General features: G+C 55.3%; 6 protein-coding genes across 6 annotated transcripts; 1 reads left to right on the plus strand and 5 right to left on the minus strand.

Annotated features, from left to right (window-relative positions):
- Positions 1-266: 266 nt before the first annotated feature.
- On the minus strand, positions 267-1,786 carry BU26DRAFT_563623 (peptidyl-prolyl cis-trans isomerase D; the record flags this gene model as incomplete). Its single annotated transcript, XM_033833189.1, has 6 exons — positions 267-880; positions 937-1,101; positions 1,230-1,484; positions 1,556-1,565; positions 1,625-1,692; positions 1,771-1,786. 6 exons carry the CDS (start codon positions 1,784-1,786, stop codon positions 267-269), a joined length of 1,128 nt encoding a protein of 375 aa, XP_033684733.1.
- Positions 1,787-2,428: 642 nt separating this feature from the next.
- BU26DRAFT_288722 (uncharacterized protein) lies at positions 2,429-4,280 on the minus strand. The gene is made up of 3 exons (XM_033821602.1): positions 3,925-4,280; positions 3,511-3,785; positions 2,429-3,461 (listed from the first exon to the last, which is right to left on the minus strand). The coding sequence occupies exons 1-3, from the start codon at positions 4,122-4,124 to the stop codon at positions 2,593-2,595; spliced, it is 1,344 nt and encodes a 447-aa protein (XP_033684734.1). The 5' UTR covers positions 4,125-4,280; the 3' UTR covers positions 2,429-2,592.
- A 1,200-nt stretch (positions 4,281-5,480) lies between these two features.
- On the minus strand, positions 5,481-6,476 carry BU26DRAFT_550094 (uncharacterized protein; the record flags this gene model as incomplete). The annotated part of the gene is made up of 3 exons (XM_033832037.1): positions 5,481-5,934; positions 6,129-6,388; positions 6,462-6,476. 3 exons carry the CDS (start codon positions 6,474-6,476, stop codon positions 5,667-5,669), a joined length of 543 nt encoding a protein of 180 aa, XP_033684735.1. The 3' UTR covers positions 5,481-5,666.
- Positions 6,477-8,309: 1,833 nt separating this feature from the next.
- BU26DRAFT_482417 (CCR4-NOT transcription complex) lies at positions 8,310-10,661 on the minus strand. The gene is made up of 3 exons (XM_033825770.1): positions 10,255-10,661; positions 8,605-10,205; positions 8,310-8,514 (listed from the first exon to the last, which is right to left on the minus strand). The coding sequence occupies exons 1-3, from the start codon at positions 10,507-10,509 to the stop codon at positions 8,454-8,456; spliced, it is 1,917 nt and encodes a 638-aa protein (XP_033684736.1). The 5' UTR covers positions 10,510-10,661; the 3' UTR covers positions 8,310-8,453.
- Positions 10,662-10,775: 114 nt separating this feature from the next.
- Positions 10,776-11,762, plus strand: BU26DRAFT_482422 (uncharacterized protein; the record flags this gene model as incomplete). The annotated part of the gene is made up of 4 exons (XM_033825771.1): positions 10,776-10,981; positions 11,029-11,216; positions 11,267-11,309; positions 11,362-11,762. The coding sequence occupies exons 1-4, from the start codon at positions 10,975-10,977 to the stop codon at positions 11,760-11,762; spliced, it is 639 nt and encodes a 212-aa protein (XP_033684737.1). The 5' UTR covers positions 10,776-10,974.
- A 173-nt stretch (positions 11,763-11,935) lies between these two features.
- BU26DRAFT_425221 (cytochrome P450) lies at positions 11,936-13,455 on the minus strand (the record flags this gene model as incomplete). The annotated part of the gene is made up of 6 exons (XM_033823612.1): positions 11,936-12,048; positions 12,123-12,682; positions 12,739-12,851; positions 12,905-13,061; positions 13,111-13,217; positions 13,273-13,455. The coding sequence occupies 6 exons, from the start codon at positions 13,453-13,455 to the stop codon at positions 11,936-11,938; spliced, it is 1,233 nt and encodes a 410-aa protein (XP_033684738.1).
- Positions 13,456-14,399: the final 944 nt, after the last annotated feature.

The raw sequence follows: 14,399 nt of genomic DNA on the forward strand, positions 1-14,399 counted from the left end.
CCGTGGGTATATTCATTCCAAGATTGTTGTTCTATAAAGTGAATGAAGGAATGAACTTGGACGGACCGATACAGAGTAAGCGAATGTTGCGGGCGCAGTGCCGCGTCGAGGGTCATAGTTTGGTTTGGATTCATGCTTTTTTTGAGTCGTTGAAGTATCGTACTACCACAGGAATGCACTTGTACCTTCAGGCTCCCCTCGCCCGCCAGCGCCGCCTCCGTAAAGGCCCGCCTGAAGCAGTGTCGCCGCCAATCCCTGCCCCACGCTCAATCAAAGTTGAACGCGTTCTTATACGCCTTCTTCTCCCTCTCCTTCCGCTCCTTAACCCTCTTCCTCACGCTCTCCAACTCCTTCATAATCGCCGCATCGCCCGGCGCATACTTCTGTGCCTCATGCAGGTCCGCCAGCCCATCCTCCTCGTTCTTCTTACCGACTCGTGCTTGCGCGCGCCTGAAGTACGCCTTGGCTTTATCCTTATCCGCAATGCCCTCGATTTCTAGGGCTTTGCTAGCGTTCTCTGCAGCTTCGTTGAATTGGCCGACTTTGTTCTGGAGGAGGGCAGAGTTGGAGTAGAGGATGATTTTGAGGGCATTGAGGTTGGCACCGAGGTCTGCGGGGTCCGAATCTAGCGGTGTTGGGTATTCGTGCAGGTAGCGGAGGGCTTTTTGGTACTTGGTGATGCCGAGGTTGAGATCTCCCTTTTTGAAGGCTGTGTTGCCTAGGTCTTTGAGCTCGGTAGCAATTTTGAGGATGTCGGTGCCTTTCCATTCTGAGTCGGCGGGCTTCTGGTCCTCTGGGTAGTCCTCATACGGGTCGCCGGTCGCATCTGAGACCTTCTCCGTGGCCTTTTCGTAGTCTTCGCCGGTGAGCTCTCCGCAGTCTGCGGATAATTAGTCCCGAAGGCATTCACGGCGCCATGCTGAAGGGGAGACTTACCGAGAACGGTAGCATCATGCCATGGCTTGTCACCGCTTTGGGTCTTGAGATTCTCGACCTGCCGTACAATGCTCTTGCCGTTGATGACCTCACCGAACACGACGTGCTTCTTATCTAGATGCGGCGTTGGGACTGTGGTGACGAAGAACTGCGAGCCGTTTGTGCCTATCAGCCGTTAGTGCCTGGTCCTGATCCAAGAAGCAACTCCAAGGAGAGTAAGGCAGCACTGGGCCCTGAAGCATATCAGGCACCCAAATCCCAGCCTCTCTCCCGCAGTCCTCTTCATGACTTACCCGGCCCAGCATTCGCCATACTCAGCAAAAACGGCTTGTCATGCACCTTCTCGAAATTCTCATCCTCAAACTTCTCCCCATATATGCTCTCCCCGCCCGTCCCATTGCCCTGTGTGAAGTCGCCGCCCTGTATCATGAAGCCTTTGATGACGCGGTGGAAGATAGAGCCCTTGTAGTAGAGGGGCTTGCCCGATTTGCCGACTCCTTTCTCGCCAGTGCAGAGCGCGCGAAAGTTCTCGGCGGTTTTGGGGACGACTGTGGGAGGTCAGTTGAGGAACTTCTGGAGGCTGTTTACGGAAGCGGTGGAGGATTTAGGGTGGACGTACTATCATTGTACTATAGACTTGTTAGCTCAAACATCCTTGACTCTTTATCGCGGTATGTGTGGCACTCACCAGCTCGAAAGCGACCCGTCCAGCCTTGACGCCGCCAATCGCAATGTCGAAGAACACCCTCGGGCGCCCTATGCTCACACATTAGCACGTCTCCCCTCTCCCATTCCCAACCTCTCCCAACCACTCTACAAGCTTAGGGCACATACTAGTATCCGAAGCCATTTTCGCGGCTCAATCGCACTCGCAATGCCAGTCGCAACCGTGTTCTAGCTTCAGCAGCAGCTCTGACTGCTGAGCGCCGGTGTAGAGAGAGGAGATCCTTCGCAGGCAAGTCGTCGACAAACGCAGGCAAGAAGACAAAGAAGAGTAAAAGCGTTCTCGTTTGTGGGGTGAGTGCGTGAGGCTGAAATAGAAGAAAAAGAAGAAGCTGCAGCAAAAAGCTACCAGAACTTTCTACAGGTAGCTCCTGCGCGCCAAGCGGTCCCTGCAGGTCAGGCAGCCGCAAACCACCCAATCACTCTTCCTGCAGTAAGCAAGCCGGTGAGATCCTCGAGCTGGAGCTAGAAGCAGGGAGCAGAAGCAGGAAGCAGCAGCGTTCAAAGTGAAATCTAAATATGAGAGCAAGAGTCATGAAGCTTCCGCGCGTGATGGAGGGGCATGGCGGGGTACACGGATGAACTGAGAACCGTGCCCCCCGCATGAAGTTCGCAACGACTTCCCAGCAGAGGCAAGCTTTCGAGATCAAATGAGATCTCGCATATCCTAGCCTCGGGATATCCGTCCAGTCACAGCGGCGATCAGGAATTCTTGGGAAGATCTCGTAATGCAACTGAATTCGCACACCTGAACTTGACTCAATCCGCCTCCTCTAGGTGCATTCCTTCCAGAACCCGACGCTAAGGATGTAGGGGTATTGTATGCTGGTGATAGACAAGAAAATAGTAAGGTAACCTAGAACCATGCTGAATCCATGTATGCAAACAGTGAGGTGAACCTGCCCCAGGAATCCATACCCTCGGTCCTCCCATCTAGCTCCTCCCCGACATTGAGAATGGCAAGCAGCGTGAAACCGCTTCATTCTCGTCGAAGTGATGCGTGAAGCCACCTTGGAGAACTCGCCTCAAAGCATTGAGCCTCTGAAGCTTCCACCACTTGTCGATGCGGACCTCGACGCTGCGATTGATCTTCACTCTCATTCTGCCTCCGTAGGTTCTTCCAGTCTCCTGGTCGAGCGCTGTGGAATATTTCGGTCCACGCGTGGGCTTCTCGACGGAGTTGCGGATGTCGGCAAAGTTGGAATGGAGTGTTTTCCGATCCTTTTTGGAAATCCTCCGGGTTGAGACGGTGGCAAGCTCGTCGAGGGAATGGAGCAGCTGATCCTGTCTTCGGTAGACATCGTATCGCTTGACCATCTTTTGCCCATGGTCCGCTTCCTCGTCATCAGACTCCTCGTCCGAATGCTCCTCGTCATCCTCGCGCGGCGTGTACGATTTCTCGTATAGTAGCGCAATGTTCTCACCAGCAGCGATCTGAACACCAGCATCCGAGCTCTGAAGTTGGTCTACGAACGCCTCGATCGCTGCTTCGGTGGCCTCTTCAAGGTCGTCGATCTCTGTGGCAAGCAAGCCCCATTCCTCGAGGGCAGCAATAACTACAGATCCCTCGTCGTGAGCCTCGACCGAAAGCCCGTCTGACTCTACGATCTCGAGGAATAATGTCATCAAATCCTCCATTTCTTCATCAGAGGCTCCACCGAAGAAGGCAGCGGTGCCAAGAGCGTGAATGGCGCTGATCTTTGTCTGCACGGATTCGGAGTCGGAGATTATGCGCTTGAGAAGGTCGGCAACTGAATCGTAGATATCTTCGGAATCGAGAGTGATTACCGTCGCGGCGAGTGCTGCGGTATGTTAGCTAAGCTCCGTGCAAATTGGGAGTGAATAACCCACCTCTCAGAGCCGTGACAGTCTCGCGCTCGGTCGTCTCCGCCTTGATGCTCCTCAGTATCGACGGCAGCAGCTCGCTCATGCGCGGGTCAATCTCGTCCTTTGCGTATCGCGCCATGAGGAAGTGTGCGTAGCTGTTCAGGCTGTCGGCACGCCCCTCGGTGCTGCTGCGCTTGCGGTCGACAATCTGCTCGATGCGGGTTTGCAGCTCCGACTTCCACGCGTCGACAGGGATGTCGGCATCTTCGCTGTTGAGAATATCGTCGATGGAGTTTGTGCTGCTCGACAGGTCAGTCAGCGAACCCGTCGTGTCGGAGTCGTAGTAGTAGCGGGTCATGATGTCAGAGAAAGCGCGTCGCGAAGCGTAAGCCAAAAAAAAGAAAAAAGAAAAACAAAGTGAGGAACACCAAAACTTACCTCCAAGCGGTACCGTCGCTAAGATATTCCTCATCGTCGGACCCATGTCGGCTGGGATTGCGCGAGTTGGCCCTGGACTGCGCCGGGGAGTTCAATCTCGAGTTGGCCTTTGACGACGTGGTCGACACCTGGCGCGAGCGGGCCTTGCGCGACACCGTCTTTCCGCTCTCGAGCGCCCGTCGGCGGAGGTCGTCGTGCATGGCGAAATGAACTGTATGGGTATTTGGCGGCTAGAGCGGGCTCCCAAGGGCAGAATACGGTAGGCAAGCCTGTAAAAGGCGGCGGATTGATGAGCTGGCGTGTCTCTACACCGACTCGTCAAATGCGGGGCCCCGGGGTAAGGGTAAAGCGCAGCTATTGCAGTGGTAAGGAGTCGCGAAAGGCAGTTGAGGTGTAGTTCAGGAAGTGTTGAAGCGACATGAGTCAGAGCCGTAGGCAGCAGAGTTGTTGCGTGGAGTTGGAGAAGAGGGCACAGTAGAAGCGTGAGTTGGTGCGCGGGTGGTGTCGAACGGTCAGGCGGAGATGTGGAAGACTAGACTCCAGGGCTGCTCGTGGGAAATGCCGGAATCTGGGCTCTTGTGCGCGCCAAGCCGCTCCAGCCGAGACACATCGCCACATGTCACGCCGCCGGGTGGCAGGGCAGACGGCTCAGGGCAGAGGCCACACTTCGCTCTCTCGTGCGAATAACGATGCCCGTCTCCGCCCTGCATGTGCTTTCTCAGCGTTGTTAGGCCCGGCAGCAGCCACAGCCAATCTCCAGACGTTAAACCCGGACCCCACGATCTGGCTCATCTTAGTACTGACGACTCAGCAGGCGCTTTAAATACCACCCCTACACTATTCGCAGCCATTAGCTAGTCGTTGGTCGCATTGCCTTCTTGTTCAAGCAGGCGGGAGGAAAAGAGGTGGTGAAGCGGTCGCAAATGCGAGCTGCACGCCATATACGGCGCAGGACACGGAACACCGATGCCATAATGCGGCGCATCCGACCGTCGGTCTGCGAATGCGGTCGAACCTTATGCTGACGTCGACTCACTGAAGGATGGCGGCACAGCTGGGTACTTCCGTCTCGCCCGTCCCGTGACCGCTGCTGCACCTGGACATGCTGTTCCAGCTCCCTGAGACAGCATCGTGGCTCATTCGCGCTTCTCGAAAAGTCAAAGCAGGTGGGAGCCGGTCTAACGGGGAATGAAGTACTGTGTACAATTGCCTATCAAGGAAAGAATGCAACAAGGGCCGCATTGGAGCGGAGCAAGAATCAAACTCCTCCAGATCCCCTTCGCCTGGAAATGCGTCCGATCGCTATGCAGTGACAAATGCTGTAGAATACATCATGGTCCTCCTCTTGAAATGACTGTCCGCCAATCTCTCCATTGCTGAAAGTCGACAGATCGGGGCAGTCCTGTGCGGAGCACCGGTACGCGACTCGAACCGTGCTCCGCGACCGATCCTGGGTGCACATCAGATCGCGCACGTTCTCCCCATGTCCGACCGCCGGCGAAACTGCCTTGCCGCAGACGGCCTATCACCGTGCGATGCACGCTACGCAACGTTGTCCCGAAATGGTAAAGGTGTATACAACATCGTCGACAAGCCCTGGAGCTTCCCAAAGTCTGCCTTCCAACCACACCGTCTATCCAGCTCCTCTTTTCGCCCTGGCACCTCTCGTCCGCTTGCTCACCCGATAGTCCGTCCTGTTTGTTTCAGGAAACGTTGCGGCGCAAGCGGAGTGAAGGGCTGCTTTACTGGTAGTTCGGCAGGCCTAGTGGGTGAGCACTGCGCTCACCAGGTCTGCGCTTGGGGATGTCGATGTGGTGGAAGTTCCGCAGGTGCTCGACGAGGTGGTCGCGGCGCGTGAATCCCTTGTCGCCCACCCGCGTGCAGTCTTTCACCGTGCAGGGGAAATCAGGAGTGCCGACTCCATGTACGGTGGATTGGTGCCGTTGCAGGTCTGCGAGCCGGGTGAAGTTGGCGCTTGAGGTGCAGTTTGGAAGGTCGCATCTCCAGGTCCTGTTGTCTCGAGTTAGCACTTGTATGCAGGAGATGCTGAGCGTCGATGATGATGATTATTGTGTGGCAGGAGGGATGGTGGCGTGCTACTTTACTAAGGGGCGGTAGGTACCTCGGGCTTTTGCTCCTGCTCCAGCCGTCAGTCTTCCGTGATCTCCTTATAGATACTGGCATTGTCTTGGGAAGGTGCTAACCTTTGTGTTTCTGGGACGATAGCAAGGTTGCCACCCGCGTACGCCGATGTGTAGCCCGAAGTTGTGCTGGCCGTCGTGGTATAACTGCTCGGGACGACAGCAGCAGGTTGAGCGTAGTAGCTATCGGCGATTACTTGGTATGGCTGCGGGGGATAGCAGCCGTACTGCTGATAGTAGGCATTGATTTGGGATTGCGTGTACTGTGGTACAGGGTAGGCTGTCGCTTGGGCGTAGTAGCCGGATTGGTCACCCGACGAGTACTGCAGTCCACCATATTAGCAATCGCGGTATCGGGCGCAATCCCGCGCCGAGGGCATAGGGCTGAGATTATACCCCATATCCAGACATGGTGGGCAGTGGGTTCCCGGTTCTGCAATGGACGTTCTTAGGCGCGAGTAGTGCCGGGCGAGAAAAAGGCAGCGGGCGGGGAAACGGGCGGAATGGTACGCGATAGTTCGTTCGTGCGAGTGAAGGAGACAACAATGGAGGCCTTTAAATGAGCATGAAGTAGCCCTTTGTTGTCGTATGAGTCAGTGCTGTTGGTCTGGATTGCTGCCTTCGATGCTGGTTCTCGTACGGAGAGCGTGCTGTTGTTTTAAATATCAGAGATATGCCCCCAGATCGTGTCACTGCCCCCAATAGTCTCACTCAATCCTTATACCAACCTACGAGTCTACCGAGATCCAAATAACCAAGTCCGTGGCTGGTGAGCCACACAAAAACCCCCACAAATCCTTCCACCGCTCAGTGGTATAGCAATTAGGAGCCACCACAGGCTGAGTTATCCCCCTACTACGCGGTGAAGAAAGGCCGATGTCGACTGTGCCGTATGTCGAGCGGGATGGAAGGATTAAGTTGTTCTAAGCTTGAGGCTATGTTGGCCATATCCAGGTGTATGAACCCGCACGTACCGACTCCGATAGGGCTGACATTCGGGCGAAAGATTGAAAGCATTTGCGGCACGACCGTTGCCGTGGAGCGAAGGTGCACCATAGAGCTGTTCTGAGAGTGAGGCAGGGACTTGTGCATACGTCAACTACCGCACGGCTGCACTGAGCACGACAAAAATGGTCGATCCTCCCGTGCAGTCATTCCTCCCGTCTTATGTTGTGCATGCAATCTTAAGCGCTTTGGGCACCGGTGAGGTGTTTTGGCCCTGCAGAGACGGGAGCGAGACAAGATGCCAAGAAAAGTAATGCTCTCCCAAATGGAATGAAGTGCACTCTGGTACTCCGTTTGTAATGACGACTACCTTCCAAACTGTGGATATCGACAGCCTTCACCGCCAGGTACGTAGCCGAATCGCCCGGTGAGGGCATCTGCGTATGCCTTACCGCTTGGTAGGCATCCAACCCTGCTAATGTTGCCCGGCAGCATGGAGTCACGCCGCAGGTAGGGCGCTTCGAGAAGCCTTCCTATATCGTGAGAATGTCTCTCCCTAAATGCGGGCCGCTGCGTTACCTCTATGCTAACTCAGCGGGGCAGTGGTTGGTCACACATGTGTGAACCTGAAACAGAGCAATCGGATGTTGCCTGGCTTTGGTGGCGAAAGGCTCCCAATTTGCGAGCCACGGAGCGACCGTGCTAGACCACTACCATTGCCATGCACAGCTGCTATGACGGAGTGTCCGGGTTCATGGTCATCAAACGCCCGGTCGCTTGCTGTGCCCTTTGGTTGTTCATTCCAACTGCGAAACGGATAAGCGTTGAGCCGTCTCGCCGGAGAAGCTACTCGTAGATTTTGCGGTATCAACCTTGTGCTTTGTCATTCGTGCGAGTGGCAGCTTTGCGTTCGAGGGAGCGTGAGGACTTCATGCACCAGCGGCGCCACGGACAGGACCATCAGCCACGGACGCCACGGACGTTGACTCGCTGCTGATCAACGAATGGCGTTTAGGCGAATAAGCGGGCTGAACGGCGGGATCTGAGGGTTTGGGGGCGGACAATTTGGAGCAGCAGTGCGGACCAACGAGATGCGGCAGCTGCAGTATTAGGTCAGAATACGCCCGACCAGGTTCAGATACGTATCTTCAGACCGAAATAATCCGGAGCAAGATGCAGCCTTGTGCAGAGCATCTTTCCTTTACGAGCTCATCTGACAATCTGAGCACGTCTCACCGCAAATTCGCTTTGCCCTGACATTGATCACTAAATAACCTGCACAGATTGGTTAACGCGCACCATGTCATTTGTGAAGGGCCACGGAGTGCATGCGCATCGGAGAACTGCCCAGGAGGGCCCAATTGACTGACTACTTAATACCTCATACATAATTGCACTACCGTCATTCGAAACTAGCTTTGCCGGGACACGTCGTGCGGACGCTCAGAGTTCGTCTTCCAAGAACTTGTAGGCGAACCTGAAATCAGCTTTCCGACGATTCATCCTGCGGGATGTTAGCGCATTTGCTAGACTGAGGCGTAACGGTAGGAGGCAAGCGAGTTGTGGCGGGGCGGTGAAAGGATTAGGTGCTTACCACGTGCTCTCATAGTCGAAGAACCTGTATGTTCCCTGCTCATAATCCTCAGTAATAGCCTTGGGTTCCTCGTGACGTTGGAACCACGTTTGATACTGCTTGTGGAACCTCCAGCTCTGAGATTTCAACGCCTTGGCGGCGAGATACTGTTGGTATGTCCCTTGGCGGTAGTAGAACGCATAGAACAGAGCGTCTGTCTCAATGCGCGAGTACAAGCGAGGGTCGTCGAAAATAGCCAGCGGCTCTTGCGGATAGTGAGAGGGTGTGTATGGGTAGGGATTCTGTGGTCGATAGTGTCTTGGAGCCTCCGTGTCGGCGGAATCGGGTGCAGTGGCCATCGATGCGGCGAGCATGCGCTCATCCGGGGGCTTGGATGACGAGGCAGTAATGTCGTTCTTAGTAGCTTCGAACGATTCAAGGAGATCCTGCAAGCTTGACGGGAGGTGGTAGACCGACTCCTCTTCCTCGTCTTCGACGTGCGACTCGCCATTGGTCAATGGTGGGGTGGCTGATTGCGATCCTTCCTCTTCGACACGTTCGGGGGCCGACGCCTTTCTGCTAGACCGGCTTGCATCGTCTGATGAGGCGGCACGTGACAGCGCTTCCTTCTCCGGGGCGACGGTGGCTGGAACGCTGACAGTTGGTGCCGGAGATTTTGTCGTCTGCACTTGCTGCGCGGAGTCGGCACTCGTTGTTTGAGGCCGTGATGCCGGCTGGGGATGCGAGGGGGCCGGGGACGTTGTTGCGCTTGTCCGTGCGCCGGCCGGAGCTAGTGCTCCCTGTGCCGCAACAGCTCCCGGTGGTGGTGGCAGTGGTGCGATGCCGACCCCGTTCTTATCGCTTGCGGCTGCCGCCGCGGCCGCCGAGGCGTACTTTAATGGTTCACCTGGTGTTCGTGTTGGCAGTGGGGCAGGCTTCATGGAATTGGCTGCAGAGTTCGAGACACCAGGTAACGGTGTGTGTAGCGTAGCCAGTGCGGGCAGCGGGGACTTGAGCTGTGTTGACGGTCTGCGTGTTCCTGTTTGTGAGGCGTCTGCGGACTTTCCCTTCGCGCCGGATATCGATGGCCGGCCTTCTACCTCCGCGACGTCGTCCTGTATTGACTGAGTGTCCTGTGACGACACCCGGTCCATGTCCTGTCCCAGGCCGAAGATGGCCTCCTCCTCTTGCAGATTGATGTCGTCGTAGATGGTGTCGTCTTCCATAAAGTCGGGTTCCTGGTTGCTCTCGACATAGTATCGAATGCTCTCCTCCAGCTCTCTGACCTGTTCTGTCTCGACATTACTGTTCTCCAGCGCTCGCTGCAGCAATTCTAGCTTATTCTGATGCCATTTATGCCGTTCTGCCGTCTCTTCTAGCTCCGATATCCGATCCGCCTTGGCGCTGTCCTTCTTCCGCTTCATGGTGGCCTGCAGCACTTCCATCTCTGCCTCGATCGTCTCCACCTGCCGCTCCAGCTCTTCGTTCATGTGCTGTAGGAACTCCACGGTGTCCATCTTCTCCTTGTCTTTCGGGTCGAGCTTCGATGCTAATTGCAGGCCTTCTTTCGAATATGCCTTCGTCTTCATTTCCTTCTCGACCGCCTTGAACCTCTCCATTTGCTGCGAGCCATCAGCATCCAGCCAAGCGAGAGGGAAATGGACTGCATACTGTTTCTATTAGCTTCCGCTGGTCGAGCAGCGGCTTCTTGTCCTTGATGTCGCTCATGGTGGCCCATGTCTTGATCTGGTCTCGCGACCGCTGGAGCTTCTTGATCTCCTTTTTCAGCGAGTCCTCCAGCTTCTCTTTCTGTGACTGGTTTGTTGTCTGCTGTATCTTCTCGTGGATGCTCTCGAAGGTCGCCACGCCCTCGGCGACCTTCTTGAAGCACTTGTCGATTTCCTGCTGGAGCTTTCGCGCTGCCATGGCGTCGGCGGAGCCTCGTGCGCGAGGTGCGGCGGCGGACCTAGTGCGGGGGTCAAATCGCTCGGAGCGATGTGGGCAGCTTGATTCGGGGCGAGCGCGCAATTGTTTGCTGCTGGCCGGTGGTCGAGGGCGTGTTTGTCGTAGGCTTGACGGACACGGAGGTTGAATGCGTATCTGTAGGTAACGCGCTTCGGGGCTAGCGCCGTCGATCAGCGATGCCGCTAACGCCTTGGCGGCAGCCATTCACCCCGCGTCGAAAGCGCGCTGGAAACCTCCCCCAGCGCGCGCCTTGTCTCCATGCGATCATGGCCACTGCCGCCTATCTCAATGGACAATAGCACTGGATCTGGATTCTGCCTGGTCTTTTCCGTTGCACGCGTATTCGAAAGCGCTGCTGCCGCTTAGAGCAGTCGCAACCGGCCCACCAACCGCCTCAACACCCGCTCTGGAAGCTACCCCGCCATCATGAGGAGTATGCCCGCCCATTGCATGCACATGACGCCCGCTGACAAAGACCAGCCGTACTGCAGCGCGTGAAATCCGCCTCTGTCACCGTCGATGGCCAGCTCATCTCCTCAATCGGCAAGGGCATGCTCGTGCTCGCCGCCATCTCCAAGGACGACACGGAAAAGGACGTCGAGTCGATGGCCGGCAAGATACTGAAAGCGAAACTATGGGACGACGAAGACAAGGAGCCTGCACTCCGCGTGAGTAGCCGGACAGTCAGGCCGGTGACACAAACGCTGACTGCAGCAAGTGGAAAAAGGGCGTCATGGAGATCGGAGGGGAGGTCCTCTGTGGTAAGGAGCTCATGCTGCCGGACCAGCGTATGTGGTGGTTAACGGCATGCAGTCTCCCAATTCACGCTGCTCGCTTCCGTGAAAAAGGGCAACAAGCCCGACTTCCACCAGTCGGCAAGCGGCCTCAAAGCGAAGACGCTCTATCAAGCTTTCTTCAAGAAAGTGCAGGACCTCTATGAGCCAGATAAGATCAAAGACGGCGTTTTCGCAGCTATGATGGACGTAGCACTTGTCAACGACGGGCCGGTAGGTATAGACTACACCTGTCTGGACAATGAGGTACACCCTCAGCATCTTTCACCCTGCCCCGGCTTACGAAGCACGCTAACAACCCGACCTAGGTCACTATTCAAATCGACACAAACCCTCCAAAAATGGACGACCCAACCTCCCTCGGCCCAAGTGGCGTCGGCACGCCCAGCAGCAGCACCGCCTCAACTGCTGTCGACGTGAATGATTTAGTCAACAACATGACTAGGATTACGAAAGAGTTCAAAATACCAGTCGAGCTTCTCGAATGAACTATGATACCATTGTTACGCTATACTATGCAGCGAATCGACACCCGATTATAGCAACACGTCGATCAGTGAGTGAAGAGCGCATGAGCAACGACATCCACGACATTACCACATTACCGGGAGCTCCGTGATGCCAACATCTTTGTCCGGCGGCGTCCACTTGATCTCTTCGAAGGGGATTGCGAGTTTCAGAGCAGGCAGTCTTTGGAAAAGCGTCGCTAAAGAAGTCAACGTGGTCAGTGTATTTTTGCTTCAGATGGGGTTCATGAGACTTGGGCCAATGAAGACTTACCGAACACAATCTCCAATTCTGCCCGCGCAAGCGGCTCCGCGACACACCGATGCTCTCCCCATCCGTATCCCATCGCCTTGTACCAGTCCTCGCCGCGCCCACCCTTCTCTTTGTTTACGAATCGCAGAATGTCAAATGTATCTGGGTCGGGAAATACATCCTCGTCCCGACTTGCAGATTGAGTGGCAGCAATGATGCCCTCGCCTGCCTTGATCGTATGCCCAGCAAGCTCAATATCGACTTTCGCTACTCGCCTGGTAGCCATGGCAGAACCAGTATGATATCGGCACAGCTCCGAGACGAAAGCTGGGGAAAGGGAAGGATCGGCTTTCAGCATTTCGAGCTGGGAGGGGTTTCGGAGAAGAGCTACCACGCCCAAGTTGATCATATTGACCATCGTGGCATTGCCCGCGACCAGCATCAGGAACGCGATTTGTACTGCATCAGAGCGCTCAATGTGCCCGGGTTTGACTTGCTCGGTAACGAGTTTGCTGATCAGGTCGTCTTCTGGCTTTTGGGCTCGCTGGTCGACTAGCTTGCCTATGTAATCTAGAAGGGTCCTACCAAGCCTCATGTCAGCATTCTCACATCGACACATGGCAACCTTCTTACATACTTATTCGCATTGGAAGCCTCGGTTGCTGTCGCGCTACCATTGCTCCGGATGGCATTCTGTTGCGTAAGAAACTCAAGGTCTTCGAAGGGAACGCCTAATATCCCATAAATGATCTAGGTCGGTGAGTTTATCTCATTTGCAAGCATCAATGGGCACCAGGACTCACGTATGACGGTAGCGGTAAAGCGAATTTCTCAACAAGATCGACCGGCTGCTCACACCCACCCTGAACCATAGCATCAAGCAGCATGTCAGCTGTTTTCTGTATATGCGGCCTGAGCCTGGCGACGGCGTCATAGGTGAAGAGTGGCTCCACCATGCTCCTTGTCCCTGTCAGCCATCTGGGATGGGTGTGGAGATGTTCAGATCTACCTTTGCTGCATATGCCGCGGAGGATCTATATCCACGAAAGTCGGCTTATTCTTCGCAGCCTCTTTCCCACCAGCACTCATCTCCGGGAATCCCGGTCGCGTACGCTCCTACCACAACTGTTACCCACCTTGCTCATTCCCAGACCTGATAGTGTTTACATACCTTCGACAATCGGGCATCGGTCAAGACGCTCACGACGTCCTTATGCTTCACAACTAACCATGGCTGGCTGCCGTCCCAAAGTTGTACTCGTGAAACTGGGTTTGTGGCTCGAAGCTTTGCGTATTCGGCGGGTGGATCCCAAGCTTGGGGGCGGGCGAAGGGGAAGCTTGGTGGTGAGGACATTGGGGTGGATGATGAGAAGGCTCTCAAAAGATGGGCCGCGGTGGTAGAACGACGCGTCGAACGAAAGAGGGTAGAAGCGCGTGAGGAGATGAACATGTCAATTCTTAGCAGTGCAGAATCTCAGTCCACACATCAGTCGCTCATATTTATACCCCCAGCCTTCCCAAAGCACGGAGCCAAGTGGCCGCTGCAGCAAGGACGACAACATCGTACGACTCTCATGCTCCGTCATCTTGACCGCGTCTTCCGTTACTGCATGTATGTAACCGTTTCCACAATTTTACCATCCTTGAACTCCCGTCCAAGTCAGTACCTCCACGTTTTCCACGGAGATGCATTCTGCAGGCCCGGCGCAATGATAATCCGTCGGTCCGAAGTAAGTGTCACGCCTGGTTCGGGCAATTATGCACTTAGTAATGAGGAAGCTGTCGTACGAAGTCGTATTGGGTGAGTAAGCACGTTCGGATGGTTTTCGGTTACTATGGGAGTGCTGCTAGAGGTCGATTGGGGAGTAGGGGAGGAGCCAGGGCCAGGATAGCTGGGTGTGGACGGCGGGGAATGCAGCGCTGTAGGAGGTGGGGTGATGTGCTGATTCAGGCGTTGCGTGCGTCAATGGGATATGAAAGTCGGGAAACGTCGAGGAAGAAGTGCCGCGAGATCTATCCGCCCTGTAGTAGACGTTGCCGTTTTCCCGTCCTAAGCCAGGGTCACTCGTTTCGAGAGCATTATATTCTTCCTGCTTCTCCAGCCGTTGATTCCCGAGCAGTTGCTCTCAACGCCAGCTCGTCTGGTATCGGAAAGCCGATTGCTCCATATGCAGCATTCCCGAAACTACGAACGAGAGGAGGCGAGTGTTACTCAGGCAGAATACGCTCTCAGGTACAACATGGGATTGACAGAACAGAGGGAGCTAAGCCCAATCAGGTAAGGAGCGACCCAACCTC

The sequence above is a fragment of the Trematosphaeria pertusa genome (assembly GCF_010094035.1).
Source record: "Trematosphaeria pertusa strain CBS 122368 unplaced genomic scaffold BU26scaffold_6, whole genome shotgun sequence".
Taxonomy (NCBI): domain Eukaryota; kingdom Fungi; phylum Ascomycota; class Dothideomycetes; order Pleosporales; family Trematosphaeriaceae; genus Trematosphaeria; species Trematosphaeria pertusa.